This window comes from Canis lupus, chromosome 30 (genome assembly GCF_011100685.1).
Source record: "Canis lupus familiaris isolate Mischka breed German Shepherd chromosome 30, alternate assembly UU_Cfam_GSD_1.0, whole genome shotgun sequence".
NCBI classification, from domain to species: domain Eukaryota; kingdom Metazoa; phylum Chordata; class Mammalia; order Carnivora; family Canidae; genus Canis; species Canis lupus.
This window is the reverse complement of record NC_049251.1, coordinates 7,897,046-7,924,301: the sequence shown is the minus strand read 5'-3', so window position 1 is coordinate 7,924,301 and position 27,256 is coordinate 7,897,046. Positions and strand designations below refer to the sequence as shown.

Here is a 27,256-nt window from a genome sequence, read left to right as displayed (position 1 = left end):
CCAGGCAGTCACAAACCCTTGGCCCATGAGGACTTTCAGTCCCTTGGCAAGGAGTGACACAAGACACAAAGGCCCTGGGACAGTTTCTGCTGGCCTACTCCCCGAGGACATGACCCAAGGTGAAGAGGTGCTATCTTCACCACACACCTACCTGAGGTGAAGGCTGGCAAACCAGGGATTTCACATTGTACAAGCAGGTAACTCTGGCCACCATGATGCCAAGAAGTCCACCCCAAGTTCTCATCTGCTCTGTCTCCTTTCCTCCGTTTGCGCTCTCCCTGTTTTCCTGCCCACTTTGTTTATTGGCCTCAGCCAGCCCCTCCACTACAAGGGTTAAGAGGGATCTCCAAAATAAATAGTGACCCCTCTGCACACACCCCAACCCCCCCACAAAGATGACAGGACACACAGGAAACAATCCTTTTCTAAATCAATACAATTTTTCAAATTTATTTTTTTCTTAAAGAAGTACTAATCTCTGTCAAAAGGGAGGTGAGGAAAGGTCCTCCCTCCCTTGTAAACACTGAAATACAGATCTGAGAAACCAGGGTCGACACACACAAAAAGTGCATTTTACAAAATATCAACTAAAATATATTTTACATGAATTATGCTTCCATTGAAATTCTACCAGCTGCATTTTCAGGTTCGAAAAAATATTTCCACATCTAAGAGATTCCAAAAGCATGTAAGTACTGGGCAGCAGACCCCGCCTCCGGGGAGGAGGGGCCTTCATCTCCTCTCCTGCTGAGTGAGGCTGGGCTCCTTGGCAGCCAGGGCCCAGCACCCTGGGAATAAGCAGGCTCCCAGGCTGGCTCTTCAGAGCCCCCACGGCCACTCTGCCAACCTCTTTTACTGCCCCACGCCTTCCTCCAAACAGCTTATTCAATACAAGGGCACCCCAGCCCTTTCCCCTCCGGTTTGGGATTGGGCTTTCCACGTGTAAATTCACCTCTGAAGCCTCCAGGCCTCCCCCAAGCCCAATGACCAATCCGGAGCAGCCCCGTCTTCTCAGGGATCCCACAGGGCCTGGGGATGCTGGAAATGCATCAAATGCTCAGGATGCTTTCACCTCCACCTCCAGACCCAGCCCAACTGTCCTCACCCGGTTGTCACCTCCTTAGCTGGAGCTGGGTCTGTGCCTGCCCCTTCCTAGGTGGGGGAGGAGGAGGAGGAGTGCTGCCCTCCTAGGCTCCTGCCCCCCCCTCCCCTGTGGAGGTGCTCATAGTAGGGCCCAAACCACACTGTGCTCCTCTCCCCATCCCCACCGTGCTCCTCTTTGGTACAAATAGGAAAGAACCAGGCTGCTCCAGCCCCCTCACAGAGGGCCCCCTGGGGGGGAGGTTAGGGCCTGGTCCCCCAGCAAGGACAACAGGGGGCCCAGCCTCCTAACCTACTCTGGGGAGCAGCATTAGTGAGAACAGGGCCCCTGGGCAACAGGAACAAACAGAAAATGCAGGTCCTTAGCTCCTAGAGTGAGTGGCTGCAGCTCAGCAGGTCTGTGGACTGATACAGTGTTGATTCTCGCAGGGATGTAAATTAGTGCAATCTACAAAAGACTAGGGTAAGGGGTGGCAGGGCCAGGGGAGCCACAGCACTCCTTTGGTTTGATTTCAGGTGGGTGTGGCTTGAAGAGTCATGTATGAAGTTCTGCAAGAGGTTTCCTAGAACCTCCAAGTGTAAGGCAAGAGGAAAAGTCTTCAATAAATCAGGTAGCAAATTTTCCTTGCCCCCTGCCCCCCACCCCCTCCCAGCTCCCTTCTGCCCTCCCAGACCCAACTAACCCCCTGTTGACCAGTTAGCTTCTGTGAAGCCAGACCTGCTGGATGGCCCTCACCAGAAGGCCGACAGGAAGCTGACTCCCACAAGCGGGCCACACCCATGACTGTCAGCACTGGGTAACTTGTCCCAGCACTAGGGGCTACTACAGGGGCAGAGGAGGAAGCCAGGGAAAGGCCCCGAGTCTAGAAAGAGAGTCTATGCTCTGGAAGCCAGACTCTGGGCTCTCTATTCCTCAAAGGAAGGAGCTCGGAGCTGTGCTAGAATCCGGGAGAGCCTGGTCCCAGGCTGATGGGGAAGCAGCGGGTCACAGTGGGTGAGGTAAAGCTGGCTCCCACTCCCCCCTCGAAGGGCCCAGGGGAGGCTAAAGAGGAGCCTGGTGGGCCTTATTCCTGAAGGACTCCCCCCCACCCCACCCCTGGGCCCCATCCTCCTCAGGCCAGGCCCAGCCTCAGGGAAGACTGCTTCTTCAAGTCTCCACCAGGGCCACCAGAGAGAGGCACCCAGGCCAAGCTGAGCGCTGCTGCGACACTTTCCTTATACCCTGGCCTCCCCTTCCCTCCCCAGGGGCCCAGTCCCCAGAGGGGTCCCTGCCCTCCCCCCAAGAGAACCACAGGCCAGCAGCCTCAACCCCTGTGGCCCCTTAACCAAGTGCTGTGCTTCAAGCAGTACCCCTGCCCCAATCCCCCCCTCCCCCGCCCCCGGGCGGGCCTGAGGAGGCTACTGAGGGTTCTTGAGGATGCGGCCATGGCGGAAGTCATAGACATGGCGGCAAAGAAACACCAGCTCAGGGTCCGTGTCCTCGGGCACCGTGCGGTGTGGCGGGGTAGAGTAGTCTGCAGAGGGGGGCACCAGTGCTGTCTTTCGGCTCGGGAGGCCCTCGCCTCGGCGCTTGGCCATGGCACAGAATCTGCAGGGACAACACCATTTGCTGTTTTTACCAGAGCCAGCTTTGCAGGAAGATCAATTCCTTCCCCACCCTGCCCAGAGCGCTGAGGCATCCCCTCCCACCCCTACGGGGGCTGCTGCTGCCTCCACACCTGTCCTGGGGGAGCACGTCTGCTGGGACCTCCCTCCCCACACCTGCCGATTCTCCTCGAAGGTTCTGAGATCCATACCGTGACCACCCCCAAACGCTGCCCCAACCTCTCTGCTTCAGAGGAGGGACAATTCATTCTCCTACAAACATTAGAATGGTGAAAGGCGGCAGTGAGGAAGAATGTTCTGGGAGGTCAGGCCCTGCAAATGAGATCCTTTTGGGAATCTCAAGCAGCCCCTAAACAGCCCTGGGGAGTCTAAGGGGAGAGGCTAGCCAGAGGCACAGGGCACCACCCACCTGCAGTACTCAGCAAAGGTCAGCACGTAGCACTTCTCCTCAATGCAGGCCACACTGTTCTGGTCCTGATGTCTTGACGCAAAGACTTCATTCTGCAAAGGCTCAAGGAAAGAGAGGAGAACGTTGGTACCAGGGCTGGCAGCACATAACTCCAGAAGCAAGGCAGACATTAGCTCTTCTGCTGGGAGTCCTGACCTGAGAGAACTCCAGCTAGTGCCCAGAAAGCCAGGGAGTATCCCAGGAATTTCAGCCTATCTGCTCCTCACCCAGTGCCCACCCCAGGACACCCCACCCAGTCCCATACTACTTGGGAAAAGCCAAGGGCCTGCTCCAGCAACCCATTCCAGGGGAGGAGAGGGGAACTGGTGCCCATCTCCTGAGGAGACGGAAAGCCCAGCAAGGGAAACAAAGTAAAAGGGAGCCCCGGCTGGGGACGGAGTGACCACACCGGATGATACTACCTCTCCTAACGCACTGCTTGATAGAGTGCCCAGGGGTGCCCGGAGTCTTTTCTCTCCTCCCTCCTTTTAAGAAAAAGGTTACTATTCCCTTTGAAACATACATTGGGGCAGTGCTGGGAAAATCGGCTAAGACCCAGGCTGGTCTGTGGCATCTGAGATGACTATGACTTGACTGCCCATGCATGGCTGCTTCTCCAAACCATGTTCGTGGGGCCACCACTTCTCTCTCCTGGACACACTTGCCAGGCAACTCACCTCGTGCATGCTGGGACTGCGGCCTCCCTGTAAGTGCTCTGGTCTGTAATACCACAAGAGGCTCATCATCAGTTCTCCTAGGGCAACAAGAGAAGCAGTCAAGGCTTGAGCTGGCGACCTCGGAGTTACTTAGACAGGCAGGAAGGCTGGGCTACCTGCCGTGGAGTATCATCCAACTTCCATACTTGGGCCAATCCTCCAGGCTCCAGCCACTCACATCCCCTGCCTCAGACCAAGCCGGAGTCTGAAATGCTCTCAGGTATGGAGGCAGAAAGGGGAAAAGGTACTGACAGGTGAGGTAGGAGGACAGGTGCCCAGGTGCTGGTGGCTGGAAAGGTTAAAGAGCTGATCCAACCCAAACCACAGGGCCATCTGCAGCCCTAAGCAGTAGACAGATGCCGGCTGAGTGGAAAGCAGACTCTGTGCCAACAGCAGGAAGAGACTAGTGCCAGGTCAGACTCTGGGCGGGGGGTACCTGATTCAGGGTTCTCCCAGAGGGCAGAGATCTTGGCCACATAAGGTGTGGACGTCTTTCGTGGGCCTGACTTGAGGAGGACGGTGTCCCGGACTCGGATCGTCTCTCCATGCCGCTCCACCGCCTGGTAGCTCTTTCGGATGGCTGGTTCTGGTTCATCCTAACAAACCAATGATGCAGACAGGCTGATGGGGGCCAGGTTCAGAGTGAGGAGGGGAGGAAGGAGGGAGGGAGCAAAAGACATTCTCTCTGTGCTCTCCTCAGGGCAGATGAACTACTGAGGATGGGAAATTGCAAAAGTAGTTTCCATTGTGGCCTCTTCTCCCTCATCCTGGCTTTCAAGGGCAGGATAGGAACGGGAGCTCCCCATGGTTGGAGAAAAGACAAAAAAATCGGAATACAGGTGGGAAAGTGGCCTAAAGCCCCTGGGGCTGTGCAATGACCACCAGACCCCAACAGCCGGTTCTCTTGCTCCAAGCCCCAGCATCTAGAAGGTTCTCAAACTTCCTATTGGGGCAGTTTGGATTTGACCCTTAAACCTCCACTGCTAAGTGGTACGGCCCTGGGCAAATTACTTAATCTACTACTATGCCTCAGTTTCCCCATCTGTGAAATGAGTATAGAACATGGGATATGCACCTCACAGGGTAGCAGTGAGGATCAAAGCACCTTAGAAGTGCTTGATAAAGTTTAGTCAATACTTGTTTCATCAACCCAGATGTTCCTGTATCGCTCATTTTCTCTGCCTATCCCAATTTTCCCTATACATGCTTATCCAAAAAACCTTCATGAAAGCCCACCATTTTATAATCTAGAACAAGAGACCATATGATCGGGGAGGAGGGATAAAGACACTTCAGATGGCTTCCCTGAGAGTCACCGACAGAGATGGGGGCCAGCAGGTGTGACAGACTGTGTACCCCTCCCCTCCCCGAGACACGCGATACAGGATCGGCAGCGGGAGCTGGGGGAGCAGGCTGGGCCAGCACGATCAGTTCCCGGAGTCTAAGTGAGCGGGACCCCTTGTCACCTCTCAGGCTAGAGCCAAGGGTTCCTGGGATTCCCTCACAGCAAGTCCTATGTCCCCAGTGCCATCCCTCCCTTCTCCCATCAGCTAGCACTCACCAAGACATAGACCGCCTTCTCACATGCAGCACCGACGGGCACCCAGCCATTAGTGCGGCGACGGCGACGGCGGCGTGGGCGCGGGCGCTGGACACGTGGCTGCTTGGGGTGGCTGGGCCTGCAGGCGGCCTTGCTCCTCGCGGTGTGCCTACAGCTGGAGCCTGTGCGTAGACCTGACTTGGAGCCGCTAGGAGGCTTGGCGCTCTGAGGGCATGCGCGGGCTACGGTCTGGGGCTCCGAGGTGGGTGTCTGAAGATGGGGGACAGGCTCTGCTGCAGGTGGCACGCTGGGCACAGGGCATCCCAGGAGGGGGTGGGCAGGTGAGGCAGGGTGGCCAGCTTCTGGGAGAGGAAATTCCAGCTGGCCTAGGGACCTGCAGCCTTCTGGGAAAAAGGAGAGAGGGGATTAGGGCAGGTAAGGACAAGCAGTAACCCCGCTGGGCTCCCTGCTTTCAGAGCCCACTCCTGTCTTAATTCTGAGTGTCAACCCAAAGGTTCCTGAGCAAGTGGAGTCAGAGGCCTTTAAGGTGGATTGTCAGGTTGACTGGCTAGGGGTGTTTCTTGACCCTGGAGACTGGCCACAGCCCTCTCCATCTCCCCCTTCTAGCCTGAAAGAAGGGGAGGTAACGGGAACAGTCTCTCTAGCTCTGACTTAATCTTCTCCAGGGCTTCCACAATGCTTAGGAACAAGGGGAGCCAGAGTCAGCCCATGATATGGATCCCAGACCTGCCACTCACTGGCTGTGGGACCTCAGGCAAGTCACGCTGCCCCCTAGGGCCTTGCAATAGGAGGAGGAGAGGCAAATAGCACATATGGTGTCCTAGATGTTTTTATCAATGTATTAACTCATTTCATCCCTACATCAACCCTATGTGGTAAGTACCATTACCACCATTCTGTAATCAAGAAAACCGAGACACAGAGCAGTTACCGGCTTATCCCATGGTCACATGTCTAAGGAAGTGGGGGAGAACACTTCACTCCAGGCAGTCTGGCTCCAGAATCTGTACTCAATTACATGCCATGTGGCCTCCCATATGTAAAGCACTCAGAATAATACCTGGCACATGGTGCTTACTGGTGTTCCAGGGCAAGGGGTTAGGGTCTTGGGTCCTCTGGATTAGGTGTCCAGATGTGGGAGAGTGGTACAAAAAAGAAGGAAAAGCCCAAGCAAAAGCCTGATCTCATTTCTTAGAGCTCCAACTCATGCCCAAACCTGAAACAACCAGTCTGGCCAGTCAACTGGTCTATAAAGTTGTTTTATAGACCCCTACAAGGAGGTTGTGGGGTGGTGGCAGGGAGAGCTCTGGTAAGGCCTAGCCTCTCACTTCATCAGCAGCAGGGCAGACCTGCCAGACAGGATGGCTCTGATCACCTCATTTCTACCCAGGCACCAGGGATGGAGGCTGGAGAGGCATGAGAGGACACTCCTAACAGTTTAGGGGGAAGAGATCATCATGGGGGTGTCTCATGGGCTGCAGTGCAAGCCTCTCAGGTGTCTGGGCCTTGCTAGGAAGGTAGACACCAAAGCCACAGGCCCTGTTAGCATCCTGTCTGTGCCAGGGTACTCTGTCTGTTCTTAGTGTGTGCCCACTGTTTGCCCCTAGCAGATGATGCTACATCTGGGTACTACCTCTCTTTCAAGGCATGTATGGGGAGGGTGAAGCAGTCCTACTGCAGCTGGCACCACCTACAGGGCCTGGTACCCACCACCCTTCCCAGGACCACTGAACTATGCCAGAGTGCAGATGAAATGGGCTCCTGGAAAGCAGAATTCTAGCTCTCCTTGAGGAAGGCAGAGAATTATAGGAGTAACTTGGCAAAAGCCCTATTTTCAATATCTAACTTCCTACTCAAGAGTATGAGAACGGGTATCCCGATGGGAAGGGAGGGGTGGTTCCCCTGCCCTGGCCACTGTCACAATGTTACCTAAGTGCCAGGCCAAGAAACCTCCATACATGGTGGAGACAGAGCAGAGTTAAGAGCTGGACACAGCATGAAACCAGGGGGAGTCCTCCCTTCTTGGAGCCCCCTACCTCCCACATAGTAGCTAGACCTCAAGGAACCCCACCCCAATCCATGGCCCAGCCTCCTGGGACACCACAGCTGACTCCCTGGGAGATCCCACACCTAGGAACATTTACCTGCTGCAAAAGGCATTTTGTAGGGGCAGCCGCCACAGGTAGTGCCAATGTGGGTAAGAGATGGGGGCAACATTTCACAGATGCTGTATCCATTCACTCCAGTGTCCTCGCTAGAGCAGTAGCGAGAGCCCCAGGGAGGGTGCTGGAAAGGGGTGCCTGCAGGCACTGAGCTTGGTGCCAAGAGGAGCCCCTCGTTAGGTGCAGCCACTGAGGACAACTTGCCCTCGGGAAGCATGGGGCAGGGGGCATAGCCTCCACACTGCAGCCCATCTTGGCTGCAATACACGTAGAAGCTGCCCAGTGCAGTGAGCTCAGGCCGACCACACAGGCCACTGTAGTGGGCAGGGTTGCCAGGCATCGGCAGCGGGGACAGCTGGGGTGCAGGGAAAGAAGGCTGGTGCAGTTCCTGCTTGGGGGCAGGTGACTCCTCGCCTGGGCGCCCAGGCTCTGGCTTCAAGGCTGCCTGCCCACCCATCAGCAGGGGCAGGTGGGGGCGGAGCCCTAAGGGGCTTTCCAGAGCCTTGCTCAGTGGCTGGTAAGGTGGCTGGCTGGCTGGCCCACGAGGGGTGGCAGATGGCCATGGCTCCTCAGGGTGCCTCTGCCAGCCAAGTGGGCCCACCGCCTCCCCAGAGCCAGGCCCCTGCCGGGCCTTGGGATAGTTCTTCCCATGGACCTTATTATTAGCCCACTTTGGCCTCGGAGCCCTCAGCGCTGGTGGTTCTGCAGAATGCCCATCTGCTTCTGGGTGGGCACGAGGTGGCCTCAAGGGTAGCTCCCGCTCCTGGCTCAGCTTCAGGAAGGCAGCTGCATTCAGGCTGGCCAGTCTCTTGGGCGCTGGGTCACCGTCTCGACGGGCACCATCATCAGGTGCTGGCTCTGGGGACAGGTCCCGACTTCCTCCTCCAAGGTCCCCTAGCCGGGGCCGTTTCTTGGAGGAGGACCAGCCCCCAGCGGCTCGGTCACGGTCCCGGCTGCGGTGAGGGTCGCCCCGACTGCGACGGGTGCCCACCAGGCTGCTGGCATCCTCCCGCTCCAGCAGCAGGTTATTGAGGGCCTCTGCATTGAGGGAGGCCAGGCGCCTCTTGCGGGGCTGGGTAAGGCCAGTGTCCTCACCAGATGGGGCTGGGCTCGGGGGCTTGGGCAGGTCAGGGGGCAGCTCATCAGCCTCATCTGCACTCCGTGGGCCAGCCACATTCTCCAGGCGGGTCAGCAGCACTTTGCAGGCCTTGGGCTTCTCAGGAACCAGGGGGCGCTTCCGCAGCGGGTAGTTCTTGCGGCGCCCTGTGAGGTGTCCTGGGCTCTCGGGCATGCCTGCTTCCACACTCTCTGCCCCCTGCTCCATATTGCTTCCTTCCATCTGCAGGGGCTCCCGGCGGCCAGTGGGGCCCGAACTCAGCATGGGAAGGGACTTCCTCCGTGTGTGTGTCATGGAGTACTCCCAATCTGCGGGGCAGAAGGCAGGCAATGAGAGAAGCCCACCGTGACCTGCCCTGCCTGCTCTCTGCTCTTCTGCAGCCCATCCACTGTCACCGCCCCCTTCAGTCACTTTGGCCTTGCCTCACTCATCCCATCCACAGCCCGGATTCTCCCAAGACCCCTCTTCCAGAGTGCAAAGGTCCAGTGGGGTCAGTCTACCAACAGCTGTGTGAGGACTGGCTGCCCACTCTTCTTTTTAGCCTAGGGTCCTGCTTTGAACTAAGTAAGCCCTTCTAGTGCCTATGGAAGGCTGCAGACTCCAGGATCAGAAGACAGAAGGCACTGGGGGCAAAGTTGTCAGTTCTCTCTACCTGTCCTTGTCCCACTACTTATCGCAGGTCAGGAAAAGGCTCTGAGGGGCACCTGGGTGGCTCAGTGGTTGAGCATCTGCCTTCAGCTCAGGTCATGATCCTGGGGTCCTGGGATCAAGTCCCACATCAAGCTCCCCACAGGGAGCATGCTTATCCCTCTGCCTGTGTCTGCCTGGTTTTTCTCATGAATAAATAAATAAAACCTTAAAAAAAAAAAAAAAAAAGCAAGAAGCTCTGAAAGACATTAAGCCAGGACGGGGCTTGGGTGTGGGAGCCCATCTGTTCCTTCAAAAATATTATCAAACCTTCCCCCACCTTGGGGCTTCTGAGATTGGCCACAGGAAGATAAGGACATGGACAGGAGCTAAGGTGAGGAACCTGCCTGCTGGGCTGTGGAGGAAAGCAAAGTCCAGCCGGTGGGGACACCCCCCAGGCATGTAGAGCAGGATGGCCATAACCGGGATCTTGCTGAAAAAGTCCCCTGAACGGAAGGCCTGGCTTTGAGGAGTCCACGGTCAGGAGAGGTCTCAGGCAGCCCCACGAGCCAGCCCCACTTTGGTTCAGATCCTGGGGAAGGGCGGCCCAATCTGTGTCTGTGCCTAGAGAAGGATGTCCCTAAGGCAAGGGTGAGCATTCCTGGGTAGGAGCCCCACATGACAACACACATATGACCCCCCCCCCGCCCCCGCTCCGGCCTCTATGAGTTAGGGAAATCAAGTATTAAAGAGAAGAACTAAGAGGCAAACCAAACTGGGGCTGCCTTACTAGTCCTGCCCTATTTCTCTGGTCTCCCTCCTGGTAGGCAAGATGCCAGGAAGAGAGGAGGACAGGGTCGGGGGTGGGAGCGGCAGAAAGCCCAAAACCCTGGAGAGAAAATGCCCATGACCAGACCGGCAAAGTGGCATCCCCTCACTTTGCTCGGCAAATACTCCCCTGCCCCCAACATACCTGGGGCAGCGTAGGCCCCTTCCCGAATGAGAGGCCAGAGCTGGGCTGTGTCCTGGAGGCTGGCATGGGCAAGGCAGTGAAGAACTGGCGGGGTTGGGGGTGGGGGGTGTCAGTGTCAGTGGTCAGGGACGACCAACCGAGCTGTTCACTCCCCAACCCAAAGCAAGGTGCTGCCAAATAAGGTGCCAGACAAGGCTCTGCCCTCCCAGGCACCCTGCAACCCCTCCCCACCCCGCAGGCCCAGGCTTTCCAGTGAGATTTCCCCACCGCTATTGTTATTCATCCTCCCTCTCCCAGAGGCTGGGAGCAGTCCCCGCTGGGCCAGGATTTAACCCTGAAAGCCCCAAGCCTGAAGGCTCCCAGGCATTCCTGAGCCCTCCCTAGCTAGCTCCCGTGGCCTTGAGCCAGTGGCCGGGGTCACTGGGTACCTTCTCTCCACACACATGCTGTACTAGTTGAGAAAGAGTGCTCGGAAAACCAGGCTGAGGGCATCGTGGGTGTCAGGCCCAGAAAGGACTCGGAAAACTGGAAAAGGGAGGCAGGGTGCCAGGCGTTGCTCTGACCACGTGCGGGGCCCTGCTGCTGCCCAGAGAGCGGGCTGGGGCGAGACAGAGGCCCAGGAAGCAAACCCATTCCTCCCCCCGGAAGCCGAAGCACAGCCGGGAGGGTCCTAAAGAACCCCAGGAGTCTGCCAGGCTCCCTAACACCCCCACCTCCGCTTCCAATCAGGGTGGCTGCTCCAACCCTGGTAGCTCAGCAGGCTTATTAGCGATGCCTCCTCTCACTCTCCAAAGCATCCTGGCTGCTTGCAATCCACAGACCCCCTTCTCAAACGCGGGGCACCTCTGTGCTGGACAAGCCCCAACAAAAGGCACATCTGCATCTCCTAGGAAAGCTGAGGCCCAGCCCTCCCCCACCCCCGAAGAGCCTGGATGAAGAGCCTGGAGTCGGAGACAGAGGATTCAGGATTTGGGAACAGACCTCACAGCTGAGTGAGCACCGAAGCCCCTCAACAGGCCCCAAGTTACCAGAGGAGTCAGGCCTGGGAATGGCTGGGGGCCAAGGCTGAGGTCACCTGGGCTTATGGCCTTTAAGGACATGGATACCAAGTACGGAGCAAGGAGGGGCCAGATGGGAAAGAGTGAGCTCAGGGAGGTGCCCACAAGCCTGGCAAGCAAAGGAGCTCTTAGCGAAGAGATGGCTGGCCTGTCCCAATGGTCCCGTCGTCATCGTCATCACTGCAACACCCCCCCACCCCGAGTCTGCTGGTGGACCAGCTACAAGGGTAGACCCTGAGATACTCGCCCCCACCCCAACAGTCAGAAGATCCTAGAAGGGAGAGGTTGGGAGGGGAGCCTGTCCCCAGAACTCAGGGATATGTTCCTTACGGTGTCTTATCCTGTCACCTCCCATTCAGCTCTGCAGTCCCTCAAGGACACCTACTGTCCTCGGATCCCAGGAAGCCTCTAAATCACAGGGTGCAAGTCATATTTCCAAATCAAGCATAAGAGCCTCCTGCTAGTTTCTCTTGAATCCACCAAATCCCTTGTCACCAGCAAAGGAACTCTTAGCTTTCATGTGGTGCCTAAGGCAGCAATGTCACTCACCATCCTGAGGAGAGGCTGGGGTCTGCCGCCTGCCTCGCTGCACTCCCATCTGAGGAGAGCGGGTATGAGTCATGCTTTGAAGCCGGACTTGTGAGAACTTCAGCTGCAGCTTTTCCCTGGGGTGGGGCTGGGTGGAGGGGGCTCCCCTCTAACCTGCAGGGGTGGCCCAGCTGGGGGGGGGGGTGGGCAGAAAAGCCTGGGAAAGCAGGACGAGTGGCTCCCCTTTCAGCTCTGCCAATCCTCCTGCTGTTCCGTCCCCACCCACCAGCTAGACCAAGAACTTCCAACCACTGCCAAGAGACAAGGGTGCCTGGGCTCTCTCAGCGCCACCCTTCTCTTCAGGTAGCCTTGTCCTCCCAGGCATAGATAGTCTAGGTCCCCTTGAGAGAAGGTTCCTAGGAGGGCCTCCCCAGGGCATATTATTGCTCACCTAGACTGTGTCAAGCTAGCACTACTGAAGAAAACCAGTCTGACTGTCCCCAGCCTTTTTTTTTTAAATATTTTTTTTAATTTTTATTTATTTATGATAGTTAGTCACAGAGAGAGAAAGAGAGGCAGAGACACAGGCAGAGAGAAGCAGGCTCCATGCACCGGGAGCCTGACGTGGGAATCGATCCTGGGTCTCCAGGATCGTGCCCTAGGCCAAAGGCAGGCGCCAAACCGCTGCGCCACCCAGGGATCCCTGTCCCCAGCTTTTTTTTTTTAATTTTTTTTTTTTATTTATTTATGATAGGCACACAGTGAGAGAGAGAGAGGCAGAGACACAGGCAGAGGGAGAAGCAGGCTCCATGCACCGGGAGCCCGATGTGGGATTCGATCCCGGGTCTCCAGGATCGCGCCCTGGGCCAAAGGCAGGCGCCAAACCGCTGCGCCACCCAGGGATCCCTGTCCCCAGCTTTGATCAGAGAACAGCCAGCTGCCATGAAGGAGAGTGGCCAGTGTCCTCCATGCCAAAGACCTAGCAGACCACAGGTTGAAACCAAAATCACAAAGTGTACCTTAAAGACAGTAAACAGGCCATCAAAGGCCCAGTCAAATTGTCAATACCCCAAACTCATATCTGTCCAGGGCTAGGAGTCCTCCTCACAGAAGCAGAAAGGGAGGGAGGACTTGGCTTTTGCCCTCCAGCTGCAGCGGCCTCATGCACCTCTCTCTCTCTCTCTCTCTCTCTCTCTCTCTGAGCACACTCAAGGTGCTGTTGTGCAAGGGAGAGTCAGAGGCCTGGGGAGTGTGGGCTGCGGGGCACCACTGCAGGGAAAACCAGCAGGTCAAGCCCAGATCACTCCTGCCAGCAGAGACGGCCTGGCCCAGGACAGGAAGTCACCGGCCACAGTTCCCCCCCACACACACACACCTTACTCAGCTGTAGGCGGTACACCCAGTCAGGACCCAGGACTCTGCCCCACTACCCTTCCTGAAACCTCTCTTACCCATTGTGCTTTAAGTTCTGCTTTTCAGGCTTTTGGGATTATTTTTCACAGGAGGAAAGTGTTCAGGGGGGGTCTTAGGCAAAGGTAGGCTAAGTGGTCACCTGGGTGAGGGTCCACAAGTGCCCTGACCCGAGCCACTTCCCTCCAAATTATACCCAAAGTCACACAATTGATACTGAGTTAAGCACTGCCTTCCTTTGCACTCTCTCTTGGCATAACCTCCCCCAAAGGAATAACAGGTTTTCATGAGCACGGAGTTTCTTAAATCTCCTATAAGAGAAGAAATGCAGCAAGAGCACAAAGGCAGGCTCCTGTTCATTTAAGTGCAGTTGGTATTACTTCACGAAGAAACAAGTGAAGCTGCCAAAACTCAGGATAAATCCAGGTTCAGTCACGCTGGTATCTCTTGAATCCCCTATGGCTGGTAAACTGGAAAGGAGCAAACCTTCGAGGGAGGCAGACCTCGATTTGCATGCCAGCTCTGCCCCTGGTAAGCAACTTACTTTACTTCCCTGAACTTCAGATTCCTCATCTAAAATGGATACATCAGGGGTGCCGAGCTGGTTCAGCGGTTTAGCACCGCCTTCAGCCTAGGGTGTGATCCTGGAGACCCGGGATCGAGTCCTATGTCGAGCTCCCTGCATGGAGCCTGCTTCTCCCTCTGCTTGTGTCTCTGCCTCTCTCTCTGTCTCTCTCATGAATAATTGAATAAAATCTTTTTTAAAAATAAATAAATAATAAAATGGATACATCAGAAGGAACCTTAAGGGTAGTGGTGAGGATGACATTAGTCTCTGTGCAGGAGCCCAGTGGGGTAGGAAGCAGGCAGGCCAGCGTATCCCCCAACCCCGCCTTCCAGACCCACGGACAGAGAGCAGTCTGCCCTTGGCTTGGGGAGTTCCCCACACCAGGAGCCGAAGCTATCGAGGCCGTGAGAAATCTGAAAACCCAGCCTGCACCTGAACTCTGCTCTGCTTCTATTCTGCCAAAGACACCCAAGTGTCAACCCCAGAGAAAGATGGAGACACTGGGTGGGGGGAGCTCCTCCTTACAGCAGTGAGGAGACAGGGGCAGAAACTGTCCCAGCAAACCCTAAACAAGGCTCCAGGCCTCTGGGAAATACTCAACTGGATGGTGAAAGGCCCAGGGGATGCGGCCAGGTGGCAAGTTTTGCCAGCTCCTGCCATCTGACTGCTGCTTCATACGAGCACCCAGAGAGAGCAGAGCACCCAAGCCCCCCAGGTGCTGACCCGAAGAGAAAGCAGTGGCCTGGGCCGCTGGCCCCACCGTGCCCCCCCGCCCATGCCTGTTCAGCCCCATCTGCTGCGGGCACCCGACTCACTGTGCAGTCAGGCTGGGATCCTGGGACACTTGGGCAGGAAGCACCCACCCCACCAGAGGGAACTGGCTTGATCCATCTGGAAACAGCTTGTTATATAGATTGCCTTCGGGTCTGGTGGCCATCTGAGGAGCTGGGTCCACCCTGGAAGGCACCAAGCCTATCAATGGCCTGTCAGACCACCTGCTACTCACACTTCACACCAAAGGCTCCCAGGAGCCCACAGCAGCTGTGCAGCGAAGGTTCACACCCACCTCACGTTGGGTCTGGGACCTTGGCCAACCCAGCCCGGCACCCGGACCCCGTCCTGGCTATACCTGTCTACTTTGACCATCCTGGCAGGAGGGCCACACAGGCCCAGAGCTGCACCCAAATATCCAGAACCCCCACTTACTTCTGGCTTCAGACACAAAGCCAAACACCCTGCCTCTTGTAACAGTAAAAGAATACAAATCTCAGGGGGGAGGTAGGAGAGTTTTGAGTCCAACTATGAACGGACTCTCCAATTTTATATGAGAATTGCAATTAAGTACAGGAATATAGGTAACAGTAGAGCTAGTGGAATCTCTTCCCTAGAAACTGCCAGTGCCCCTGCAGGTAGGGGCTGACAGAGAGGTGTACCCCTACGATCTAGAAGTCAGCATACACATGTGGACCACTGAGCTAGGACAGCGGGCAGAGGCACTGTGTTACTCACATCATGGTGCTCTGCTTTGAGAAACTCTAACCTGAGAAATTAGAAGGGAATCGCATGCAATGCAAAACTAGTCTCCGGAGGGTTTCCTTTAAGGCACATGTGGCTACCCCGGGTCATCTGCCTTCCCCGGCCTTGTCCTCCCACCCAGCCCTGGTGCACCAGGGAGACCTGAATCTACCGGTGGTGGTCGGCTAAGCCAGAGCACCTGCTGCTCACTGCCAGGCACACAGCATCTCCTGTGACCTTGCTCATTCAGCCAACATTTGCTGCCCTCTCACCACAGCCTGACACAGCAGATGTGAGACCTGCTGGGGCTAGAAGCCACTTGGTGCTACTGCTAATCCTAAGTGGGCTTGGTTAACAGCTTGAACTGCTCTGAGCCTTGGTATCCTCGTCTACACAGCTGGGTTGTCGTGAGGATCAAGTTAAACGAGAACGTGTGCAAAGTGCCTAAGTGCCTAGCAGAATACCCGGGGTAACAAGAGGTGTTCAATAGGAGCTCATTCTCCTCCCTCCTCCAGTATGTCAAGTATTAGGCCAAATGCTGAAAAAAAAACTTAAGACAGACTAGGAAACTGGAGCTTGGATGGGTAGGAAGGAAGCCGAGACAATGTGACACAGACTCTAACAGGGTGTCCTGTCCAGAGCCTGGTATGGAGCACTGCGGCTCCACAGCAACTTCAGAGGGCAGACGTGAGCCAGCTCTTCTCTCGGACACATACTGAGGGCCAACAACTTTGCTTCATAAATGTTTAGATGTAGGAAGAAGGAACAAAGAGTCCAAGTCCTGGGACACCTGGGTGGTTCAGCGGTTGAGCATGTCTTTGGCTCAAGGCATCCCGGGATCGAGTCCCACATCCAGCTCCCTGTGAGGAGCCTGCTTCTCCCTTTGCTTATGTCTCTGCCTCTCTCTCTCTGTGTCTCTCATGAATAAATAAAATCTTTAAAAAAAAAAGTCCAAGTCCTGAGGCAGGAGATAAGTACAACCGTTCCCAGACTCTCCTTCCTTGGCTCTGTGGAGGCTCACTCCAGCCGGAGGGACAAGAGGATTCCAGGCTAGGTCTCCCTGAGACCTACCCCACCCAGACCCTACAGCGCCCAGATTGGGCGAGAAGCAGATCTATACCTGAAGCAGGACTCATCTGCTCTGGGCAGTTAACGGTGTGGGAGAAATAACACAGCAATTGAGCCGGGGCACCCCAAAGCCCAGCAACAGGCCCTCAGCAAACCAAGAGAAAATGTCATGCTTTTGATATACAATTTTCAAAAAAGACAACAGCTCCCCAGCCTGCCCCAGGCACCTACTCAGAAGGGCAAAGCACAGGTGTTCGTTCAACCACTGGGACACTCCGGGAACCAACAACTTGGATTTCTAAGATGGTCCACCAAGACTGGACGTGCTATCTCTCGTCCTGAACAGAGGTAACTGGCTGGCTGGGCCAACCTGGGAGCCCTGCCCTCCTACTCCCCAACAGAGTGCTAACCTCCTGAATGAGCCAGCTACAAGGAACAAGACCCAAGACCAGCCCTTCCCAACGCTAGCAGAACCACAAGGCAAACCCTCCAAGAGTTCCTGAGACCTAACACAAATACCTTATAGGTAACTAATTAACTAAGTGATTAGTGCCACCTTCATTAGGATGCAAACTCCATGGGGACAGGTGGGCTCTGCTGGCCTTACCACGAAATCTCACCCGCAGGGCTTAATAAGAGCTTGTTGAATGAACAAAGATCTGGTTGCCCACCTGCTCCACCCCATTTAACATTTCTACTCTGGACTGATGGCATCACTTGGGAACTCTGACCCCCCCCCCCCCACCAATGCTCCCCTACTCCCAGGAGCCCACGTGGCCTCTTCAGTGTAATCAACAGTTCAATAGGGCTACTTTGGGGAAATCTCTCCTATTTACATAACACAACCCTCTTCCACTACCATCCTCTTCTCTCTCTCCCCCAACTTGCCCAGCTGTATCTCAGGAAAATATTCCACTTCTTAACCCAAAGCATTAAGCAAGCAAGGGCGGTACTTAGAGGCACCCTGGTATCAAGACGAACGTCAGGGATATTCAGGCGAACTCAGCAGCAAAGAACCAGAGTTAGCATTATCAGTCTCCGAATCTCTTAAGTGTGCAGGGTAGGGAATTCCTGATTCACCACAGAGGCTTCTAGTCTAACAGGATGGCTAATGTTTGTCAAGCACTCACTGCGTGCCCAGCACCACCCTGAACACATAACATTCACTCTCATTTATCCTCGCAATAGCCTCACCAGGGGGTTGTTACCATCTCCTCCCAACGAGGAGAAACAGGTACCGAGAGGTAAAAGAACTTGGCCACCCTCCTGTGCTGTGGACAGCAGAGGCAGGGCATCTGGTGTCAGTCCCAAAGCCCACACCCCCTCTGCAACACGGGACAGCTGCCGGCTCACAGACTAACATTCCAGATCAACTTGCACAGACCATTTCGCTTTTCTGTGTTGTTTTAATTATTGGTATTAACATCTTATTCATTTTTCCTGATTTTTTTGCCACAAAGGAACTGAAGCTGTACTCCAATTAAATGGCATTGGTGGGCCGGCCAGAGAACATACATATAATTTTACAAATTGTTCCTACAGCAAAGTCTGCCCAAGGCCCCAATCAACTTGCACATGTGCTTTGGAGAAAAACCCATTTCATATCCTGGAAAGGGGTAAAGGCTTCGAAGATATGTTGTCTTGGTTTTTACAATAAATCCAAAAGAGAAGGCTATAGACTCCACTACCCCGCATCTCACCACATCTCTTGAACCAGATGAAATCTTCCTCCTGCCCGAAACTGCAATAAAGATTAAAATTTGGTCAGCACACTCTGAACAGCCACCTTAACATTCAAAGATGTATTAACTGCCCCATGGCTACCTCTCTTCGGGCTGAGTAAATCTAAGTCCTTTCAGTTTTCTCTGAAGATCATCTCTTTTAATCATTTAACCCACTTTATAATTCTTTTCTACATTTTGTCCAATCTGTGTGAAGCCCTCTGGGCACAGGGCAGGAGACACCCCTCGCTTGAGGAGGGCCTGCCAGCTCTGACTCTGGTAGGAATGTGACTCCATCTTCCCTTCTGGCATGAAACAGCACCCTAACACCTTTCCCGTGATTTCTGCAAAAATCCTCCAAACCCTAATAATTCACCTGTGGCCAGGTGGGAATGTGATTAACAAACTGAATCTCCCTCCCTCCCCCTACCCCATCTTAGGGAGGTTTCTGCTGGAAGAAGGGCCCAAGTGGGCACCACTCCTCTCCTCTGAAGGCAGGAAACTGAGAGCCCCATGGTGTGGGGGGACAGCAAACAGGCAGCAGAGATGGAAAGGAAGGAGGAGCGGCCCCCACCAGGATCTCACTCCAGGTGAGATCCTGGGGTCACAAAAAGCGAAGCATACCTTAAGGTCCTACCTACCACCATAACCAAGGGCAGGGGGGTCAAAGCACCTTGCCACCCCCAAATCCACTGGAAAAGAAAAGGAAATGAGAAAAAAAGAAGTAGACGCCAAGTTCCTGCCTGGCATTGATCCTGTTTACTAAGAGGAGTCACTTATTTTTCCGTTCAGGTAACTTGGTCACAGTGCCTTGGAAAAAATTCCCATTTCAAATCTCAGAAAACCTCCGACACAAACCCATTCTTTTATTCCTGTTGGATCAGGCCTGCCAAGGATCTCAAGGACAACGTTTTTGTGTTTTTGTAGGACCCGGAGTCAGGTGGATAACCAACCATCCTCTGCAGGTGTTTCCCACTGGGAAAAATGGAATCTGGACGAAAATCCTTCCCAGGACACAATACAAAGTCCTGGATATGACTCCATCCCGAGGCCTGCTCACCAAACCCACAGTCCTCTGGTCCTGAGCTTCTATAGCACATCACCTAGGGCAAGGCACAAGGCACCAATCCCCCACCCTCCCCACTGGAAGCCCAGTGCCTGCTGCTGCAGAGCTCAGCTCAGCTGGGCAAAGCCGAGGGGGAGACTGGAGCCCTCAGTGCAGCTGAGGGGGCTTGTCCAGCCAGCTGACTCGGAGCAGGCCTCCTCCACCCATTAGCCAGTTTACTGCTCATTAGTGGTAGTACCAGGACATGAGCAGGGGGAAACATAAAGGAGCTGAAATTCAAACCGGCCCATTTTATTCCAGTTAGGTGCCTCCCATAAAACCAGGCAGGATTTCATCCACCAGGATCTCCCTGGACCCCTGACCTGGGGAGGTCGACACAGCCCAGAGGGTGAGGAGCTGCAGAATGTCAGGGCCCAGGGCATCAGGAGGTTGGGTTTCTAATTTTCATGAGCTCTTGAACCATCTCTGGATCTTCTGTCTTTTTCAAAGTTAACAAGCACTCTAGCCATGAGCCGGCTCATCGAGTCAAGGGCATGGACCCCCCAGAGCAGGAGTGATGGGGCTGCCCTCAATTGTGGAAGCACTCTCTTGTCCCTCCAAAGTCTCCAGTATAATGGCAAGTTCACAAAGGAAGTGAGTCTTGCCAGACTGTGCTAGCAAATTCCCATAAATACTTGGGCCAGGGTAGCACTGCTTATGTAAAATGCTTCCCCATTGAGAGATGCTGCTTTATTTACATTCTTCACAACCCATTCATAAAAAGGAGGCCCTTTAATGTTGGGGCTGTTCATATAATGCTCCATAAACCCAGCAGCTTCAGCTGGCAGCCTTAGTTCAACACAGACTACCTCTCAACTCCAGAGACTTTTTTTCCCTTAAGATTTTTTTTTCTTTAATGACTCACCTTGCGACAGGGCGCTGAGGCCAGATGTTGCTGAAGCAAGGCCAAGAGGAATAAGGACAGATAAAATGAAAACACACAAGGCCACCCGAATTCTGGGAGAGAGGTGGGGAGAGATGAAAATCAATAAACTGAAAATCTCCATACAACTTCAATGTGAAGTACGTGTACTGGGAGGCTGAATTCCTTCCAGGGTTACCGAAACTTTCTTTGTGGATGTCAAAACCATCCCCAACTTAAACCTCTGCGTACCACAGAGAGAAGAGGTATGGAGGGGATTTTTTAACACCCCCCCCCCAAAAAAAAAGATGAGGGCTCCTTCTACATTACAGATGAATAAAACAGTCATTTTCTCTGCTGCTTCACAGATGGCTTCCAGGGCCTGTTGGATCCAAGAAGAGCATGACTGGCTCAGGGTAATGAAACTCAGGCAAACCCCGGAAAAGAGGAAGAACTGTGTTGAAGGACTGTGTTCTAGGACGCACAGCAAAACAGCCTGCGCAGTTGAGGAGAGAGCCCAGGAGATGCATTCGGAGGTAGCCAGTCTCCTGCTTCGGTAGAAGCAAGGAGGGAGAAGTAGTAGGGATTTTTTTTAATTGACGGGAGCGGTCTGCATTGCCATGGCAACTGTGAGGGGTGGCCTTCCCGCTTGGAAGGGAAATGCTGGCCCATTAATCATCAAACTGGGGCACAAAAGGGAGGTTTGGGGGAAAGGGGATGGATGCAGAATTTATTTTTTTCACTGTCTAGACTCAAACCAGTCACCAGTTCTTTCCCATTTCCCTCATGGTCCAAGGTTTGATGGTAAACAAAAACGGAAGTTCCAAGAGAGCTGGGATCATGACTTTCCCTTCTGATGGGTCCGGCGTGGGGCTGATAGTGCCTCTGATGTCAGCGATAAACACCTCTTCCAACGCCAGTCGGAAAAGTCCGGTCCAAGGGCCAGACCCAGGAATCTTTTTTTTCTGTTCTCAAAACCGTGTTTTCTCCCTCATTTACACCCAGGATTGAGAAGAGATCAAACATATGGATTCATTTAGCATGGACAACAAGGAAAATTGCATAAGAGCAGCAAAGCCGGGTGGAGAGAATGGCCTGGTGGGGTAGGAAGAAAACAGGATTACAGCCCTTTTCCAATTCACGTCTATATGGTGTCATATGAGCAATCCACAGGACAGACTCTCCACCAGCCGGAGTGTCAGAAACAACAGCTAAGTTTTATTTGTTCCCCACACTAAGGCACCCCAAACATGCCCTATCTATATGCCTTTGACAGAAAAGGTTGGAAACCACCAAGGACTCCATATTGAGCATTTCTTTGGAAGAAGGGAAGGTTTCCCCTGTTCCCAATCAGCCAACTGCATTTATTCATTCAACAAAAACAACATGCAGAGCAATATACCAGAAGTCCTAAAATATTCTCCCCCCGCCACCCAACACACAGGTTTAACACTCATACTGTCCCTGCCTTTAAGAAACTTCCAACCTATAAAACCACTCAAGAAGACACCATGTTGAGGTGCCTGGGAAACTGTTAGTTAAGCATCTGCCTTCAGTTCAGGTCATGATTCTAGGGTCTTGGGATGGAGCCCCGCATCTCACTGAGCGGGGGACCTGTTTCTCCCTCTCTCTCTGACCACTGCTCACCCTGCTCGTGCTTACTCTCTGTCAAATAAATAAAATCCGAAAAAAAAAGAAAAAGAAAAAAAGAAGACATCATGTTAAAAAGTACAGACTCACAATTTCAGAGGCAAGCAGTGTTGCCCTGGAGTAGCCTGAGTGACAGCAAAACAATGACAACTAGGATTCAGGTGGGAAGAGAGGAAGGCAAGAGGCACCTCACTAGGGACAATGGGAGAAACCAGCAAAAGCAAAGATGCGGGGAGGTAATTGTGCCTGGGGTGGCTGGGGGAAAGCCTGCATGGCTAGAGGAGAACCATGGGGGATCTGTCTAGGGTCAGACTGCAGGAAGAAAAGAACCACAGAAAGTGTGTGGACAAGGGAATGACATAGGAGACGGAGTGCTTTAGGAAGAATGATCCAGCAGCTGTGTACAGACTAGATCAGAAGGGCCAGAGGAAGCAGGAGGGAAAAGGCGGCCAGGACAACACAGGCCTGCCTTGGGGACAGCAGAGCAACAGAAAGGAAGGAGATAGGAAAACCAGACCAACTCTTCAATGAAGTAAACTCTCCAGAGCAAACCCTCCCAAGCACCTGAACAGACGAAGAGCCTGTCAAGGTGGGCAACACTGTTCTGGCAATTCCCCCTTATACTCCAGTGCTCACCAGGTCACCTCCTTCTGACTGCCTCCAAAAGAAATCACATACTGTGTAGCCCTAAAGGAGGCAAGAAGGCCCTGAAATTCTTCATCATTCTCTGAATCTTAGACATACAATTAAATCCTCTCAGAACAAACGTTAGTCTCCTGTATGAGATAATACCTCCCTTTCCCACAAGCCTCAACTCCACCCAGGCTGGGGTCTAGACCCTTCTGAGGATGGGGTCGGGGATGTGTGTGGCCGTGAATTAACTCCACGCCCTTACTAAGCAAGGCTAATATGTAGCTTTCCCAGGGTGGGATTACAGCCAACCCTAGCCAGGAGCAGCTCCTAACCAACCAAACAGCTACCGGAGGTGGGACTTGAACCCAGAATCTTGGCAAAAGTCAACATTGGAAACAGTCTGTCTCCCCCGTCTTTGCGATCCCAACTCTTCAAATACGTATACAGTCCCATGAGGCGCCCAGAGAGTTAGTTCTGAGTGGGTTCTGACAAATGGAAAACAGCATCCAGCTTAGAACCGATCACTGGTGGGGACAGGCACTCAAGAGCTTACGCCACCGGTTCCCAAGTGTCCTCTAGCTAGCCAAGGACAGTTGTGTCCCTCCAGGACATGTGCTCCCTCTAGGGCCCTTTCCTCCTTTTTTTCAGAAGACATGGGAGTAGAGAGGGTGGTAGGAAAAAGTATCTCAGATGGCACAAAGGGAAAAGACCAAGAACCTTTTCATTTAATCATTAAATTCCTGCCTGGGTTTATAAACTCCAGCTTCTCATTACCCTTTGTGAGTACCTTCTTGGCTAAAGAAAAGTGCTGAAAACAGTTGTGGATGGGTTGCTGGGGCACGTTTTAGGGGGGCATCTTCTACCAGTCAGCCAAATCCCACCAGTCTTCTGCCCTCTTGAGACTGTCGACAATGGGCGACTAGATGTCCCAGGTGGGACTAATCCTCTGCCCATGGGCACACTCTGCTTGCTGAAACCCCTCATTCCTAGCAGGCTCTAGAGTGTCTCACCAGACTGTTGCCTAACCGGGTCGCCACCGGCCAGGCCCACCGCGTGCACAACCCCACCTCTGCCCCTCTGCTCCAGCCGGGTCGACCCCACTCTTCCCAGAACCCGCAGGCGATGCGCGGCTGGAGCCGTGAACCACTGCCGCAGCTTCTCCCGGCGGGCACCCTGGCCCCCGCAATCCCTGGGGCAGAGTCCGGCCCTGCCGCCCGCCCCTCGGGGTGGGTGGCTCGGACCTGCTCCCCTCCCCGACGCCACCACCTGCGCCCGCTCAGGCGCCGCCTTTGTCCGGCGCTTCACCGCGGAGCGGGCCCCTCGGGCCCGACCTGACCTGGCCCCCGGCCCCCGCGGAGAGGCGGAGAGGCGGGCAGGGCCAGGCCAGGCCGGGCCGCGAACACGGGGTCCCGCTGTCACTTGGAGGCGGTCTGACAACTTCGATCCCCCCGCCCCACCTCGGACTCGGCCGCCGCTCCGCACGGTCTCCGCCGGGCCTCCCGCGGCCCACACTCGCTTCTCGAACCGGTTACCTTCCGTCTTCCGCGCCTCCCTTCCTCCCAGGCCGACAGGGTCGGGTCTACACTACCCCCGGCCCCAGTGTGGCCCCCGGCCCCAGCCCCCCATCAGCAATCACCGGTCAGCTCCCAGCGCGGGAGGGCGCCCCCCACCCTGGGCGGGCGATCCCGCGGCGCCGCCCCCGGCCGCGGCCCCTTGCCTCGGGGACCGCGATGGGGGAGGGGGCGCGGCGGGAGGGGGGGCGGGGGCCTTGCCGCCCGCGCATTCGGAGGCGAGCCCGCTCCACCGCGGCGAGGAAACGACCGGCGTCCTCCCGCCCTCCGCGGCCCGGGACGCCCGCGCCGCCGCCGCCCGGCCGAGCTGCCACCCTGCGGCCGCCACCCACCCCGCCCCCAGCCTAAGAGGCGAGCGGCCCCCGGGGGCTGTCACCTCGAGGCGCGCGGCGCTCCCCGATGGCGGGACCGTGGCGCCGGACCCGGGGGAGGGAGGCGGCGCGAGCAAGCGAGCGGCCGCACCTGCTTCGCGTCGTCCGTCCGTCCGTCCCTTCCCGGGCTGGCGGGGGCGGCGGCGCGGCGCGCTCGGTGGGGCGCGCTGACGGGCGGCCGGTCCTCTCCCCTCCACTCGTCTGCCTCCCTTGCTCGCTCCCTCGCGCCTGCTTGTCCCTTTCCGCACCCCCTCCTCGACCCCGGCCCCTAGCTCACCCGGACAGCGGCGCGGACGGCGCGGCTCTGGGCGCCCGCAGGCCCCGGCCGGGCTGGAATCCGGCGGCTGGAACCCCCCGGGGGCGCTCAATTCCCGGGCTCCACGCTGCTGCGTCAGCGCCTCCTCCTGGGGGCCGGGGCCGGGCGGGCGGAGCGGGGGCCGCGGCCGGGCGGGGCCGTCGGGGGGGCGGGAGCGCCTGGCCGGGGCGGGCGGACGGCGGGGGCCGGACGGGCGGGGCAGGCAGCCGGACGGGCGGGCGGCGGGGGCCGGGCTCCGGGATCCGCTACGCCGCTCGCGGTTCCCCCACAAACTCCCCGAGAGCGGAGCCTCCGCCGCCCTCCTTCCTGCTTCCTCGTCCCCAGCCAATCAGCGGCGCGCCCCTCGGCCAGCTCCGCCAATCAGCCGCCCCGCCCTGCGCTGGCCCCGCCAGCCAATCCGGCCCTCGGCTCCCCCTCCCGGTCTCCGACCAATCAGAACCGTGGGTCGGTCGTCCCAACGCAGGGGGCAGCACGAGGCGGCCGGGGGAGGCGGTGCGGGGAGTGGTGGGGCCTGGGGGGAGGGGTACGGTGCCAAGGGTGGTGGCGGGGGGTGGTTTTCTTTGCCGGCTTCTTGGATTTTCTCTTCGGTTGCAGAGCCCGAGCCGATATCCCATGGTGACCCGACCCTGGAGCCCCTATCCCCCAGCTGCTACCCCCCCCCGAGAAATTTTATATCGCCCCCGCCCTGGCCGTCACCCCTCTACATCCCCTTACCCCCTTCTCCTTAGCACCCACTGTAGAAAACTGCGGGCCGAGAAACACCCCACCCTCGCCAGCGGCTGCTGCCTCCAGGGCAAAGCCTCGGGAAGACCAGCCGAAAAAAATCAAGCGAGGACAACCCCCCTTTCCTGCAGAAAGGGCCCCAGACTCCAGCGAAAGGGCCCCGACTGCTGAGAAGCCCCTCCCGCCCTTGCCTCATCTTTCCGACTTCCCTGCCTGCCACGTCTCCTTTCCTTTCAAGCAAGGTCGGTCCTAGCTCGGTAACCCCTCACCCGCATCTCTTTTTCCTCTTTCTCCCCTTCACCTACCGCCCCCCACTCCAGCTCCTAATTCACCTTTCTCCGAAGCAGAGTGTGGAACCCTCATCCATTCCCAGCTGACAGCAGAGCCTGGTCTGTGAGTCCTTGACACCCACACACCCTCTTCCACCACCGCGGGCAACATCTGAGCTCTCCGGGGGAGGGGGGAAGGGGCGGGCAGCCTGACAGCCCCGGCTGGACTCCCTCCCTGGCGTCCCCAAGCCAGGATGGGACCAAGCGTGGACACTTACCTGGCTTCCTCCGAGTCACCGAATGCTGTGGCTCCGTCTCACACCCACAGACGTGCCTTTCCAAGCCCAAGCACGCTCGCGGGGTCAGCGGGGTGGGTGGGCACAACGGGCTGAGGTCACACGGAGGTGTGGGAGGTCCCTGGGAGGTGCGGGAAGGGGCCGCGTCTTGGGCAGCTTGTGTCGCCTCAGTCGGCAGAGGGCTTCACTTCAATAAGCACTGGCTGTGCACATAGTAGGTTCTTGAGAAATGCTGAGTCCACCCCAGAACAAAGCCTCATTCCCAATTCAGGCGGGGGAGGGGAGCTTTGGGAGGTAAAAGGAGCAGCAGCAAAAAGGGTAGTGTCAAGTCACCAGAGCGCTGGGAGCAGCCCGGGGAGGGGCTGGGCCGAGGACTGCCTCTGGCAGAGAGAAGCACCCTGAGTGCTGAGGCTGTTTGAGCGGGTAGAGAAAGCCAGCCTCCCGGTGTGGCTGAGGGGCTCCTCCTGCACCACACATGCTGCCTAGCCGTTCCTGGACCTTGAGACTCCAGCACTCAGAAAGGCAGCCTTTAAGACGATCAGGGCTGCTAGCCTCTGCGGCGGGGGGGAAATAGAACTCTAAAAGATGGTTTCCCCATCTGCCTCCAGAGCTGTCAAGGGGGCCCAGACAGTCCAAGCTGTGTTTGGAAACACGTTTAAAGAACCTGGTCACCCCACAGGGGAAGTGTGTGAATGAAAGCTGAAAGCTAAGACCGTGTGGCATGGAAACTTCTCAAAGGGCCAGCTTCTCCTAAGACAAGTGCCCTTACTTCTCCTACCTCCCACCCTTAGGGAAAGCAAATTCCCCAAACCTATAAAAGTAGGACACTAAAAGGTTCCTCCCCTCCCTGAGCCTCCCAGGACAAAGATTCCTAGCAGTTCCCCTGCCACCACCAGGCCAGTCCTATCCCCCCCTCCCAAAATGTCCCTTCTCGCTGTCCTAGTCGGCCTTGTGGGCTGATGTGTCCCACCCCTCATCAGAGATGAGTGGTAGAGGGTAACAGCAGCAGTGGTGGCTGGAGCTGAGCCATGCCATTCTGGCAGCCTCAAGCCAGAGCAGAAGAGGGGACAGGGCTTCTGTCAGCAGCCCAGCCTGTGCTGACCTTGGCTTCGTGCCCACTAATGGGCAGGGATGGAGGCCAAAAGGGTCAGAAGAGAAATGTACCTACTCCCAGGGAAGGAGACCCAAGTGGCAGGAAGTCCATTGCTCGGCCTAGGAAGTGGTTGCAGGGTGAGGTTGGAGGACTGGACTTTCCCCCCAGTATCCAGGAGTGAAGCTCCAT

General features: G+C 56.0%; 1 protein-coding gene across 11 annotated transcripts; it reads right to left on the bottom strand.

Annotated features, from left to right (window-relative positions):
- Window positions 1-418: 418 nt before the first annotated feature.
- BAHD1 (bromo adjacent homology domain containing 1) lies at window positions 419-26,122 on the bottom strand. 11 transcript variants are annotated; one of them, XM_038580060.1, is made up of 11 exons: window positions 24,648-24,787; window positions 20,149-20,240; window positions 18,158-18,198; window positions 10,311-10,394; window positions 9,745-9,977; window positions 7,576-9,018; window positions 5,432-5,814; window positions 4,307-4,466; window positions 3,832-3,908; window positions 3,116-3,216; window positions 419-2,689 (listed from the first exon to the last, which is right to left on the bottom strand). In XM_038580060.1, the coding sequence occupies exons 5-11, from the start codon at window positions 9,815-9,817 to the stop codon at window positions 2,500-2,502; spliced, it is 2,427 nt and encodes an 808-aa protein (XP_038435988.1). In that variant the 5' UTR covers window positions 9,818-9,977; window positions 10,311-10,394; window positions 18,158-18,198; window positions 20,149-20,240; window positions 24,648-24,787; the 3' UTR covers window positions 419-2,499. The 11 variants fall into 11 exon arrangements, with proteins under 11 accessions (XP_038435988.1, XP_038435989.1, XP_038435990.1 ...); XM_038580061.1 differs by having other exon boundaries at window positions 9,745-9,961; XM_038580062.1 differs by having other exon boundaries at window positions 9,745-9,929.
- Window positions 26,123-27,256: the final 1,134 nt, after the last annotated feature.

Excerpts from the sequence above, each read along its gene's own strand:
- BAHD1 (XM_038580060.1), bottom strand. The coding sequence starts at position 9,817 with ATGGCCATCCTGCTCTACATGCCTGGGGGGTGTCCCCACCGGCTGGAC. Across the intron at positions 3,217-3,831 it reads GCAGTCCCAGCATGCACGAG|CCTTTGCAGAATGAAGTCTT; the intron begins GTGAGTTGCCTG and ends TCTTTCCTTGAG. Across the intron at positions 2,690-3,115 it reads ACCTTTGCTGAGTACTGCAG|ATTCTGTGCCATGGCCAAGC; the intron begins GTGGGTGGTGCC and ends TTGTCCCTGCAG.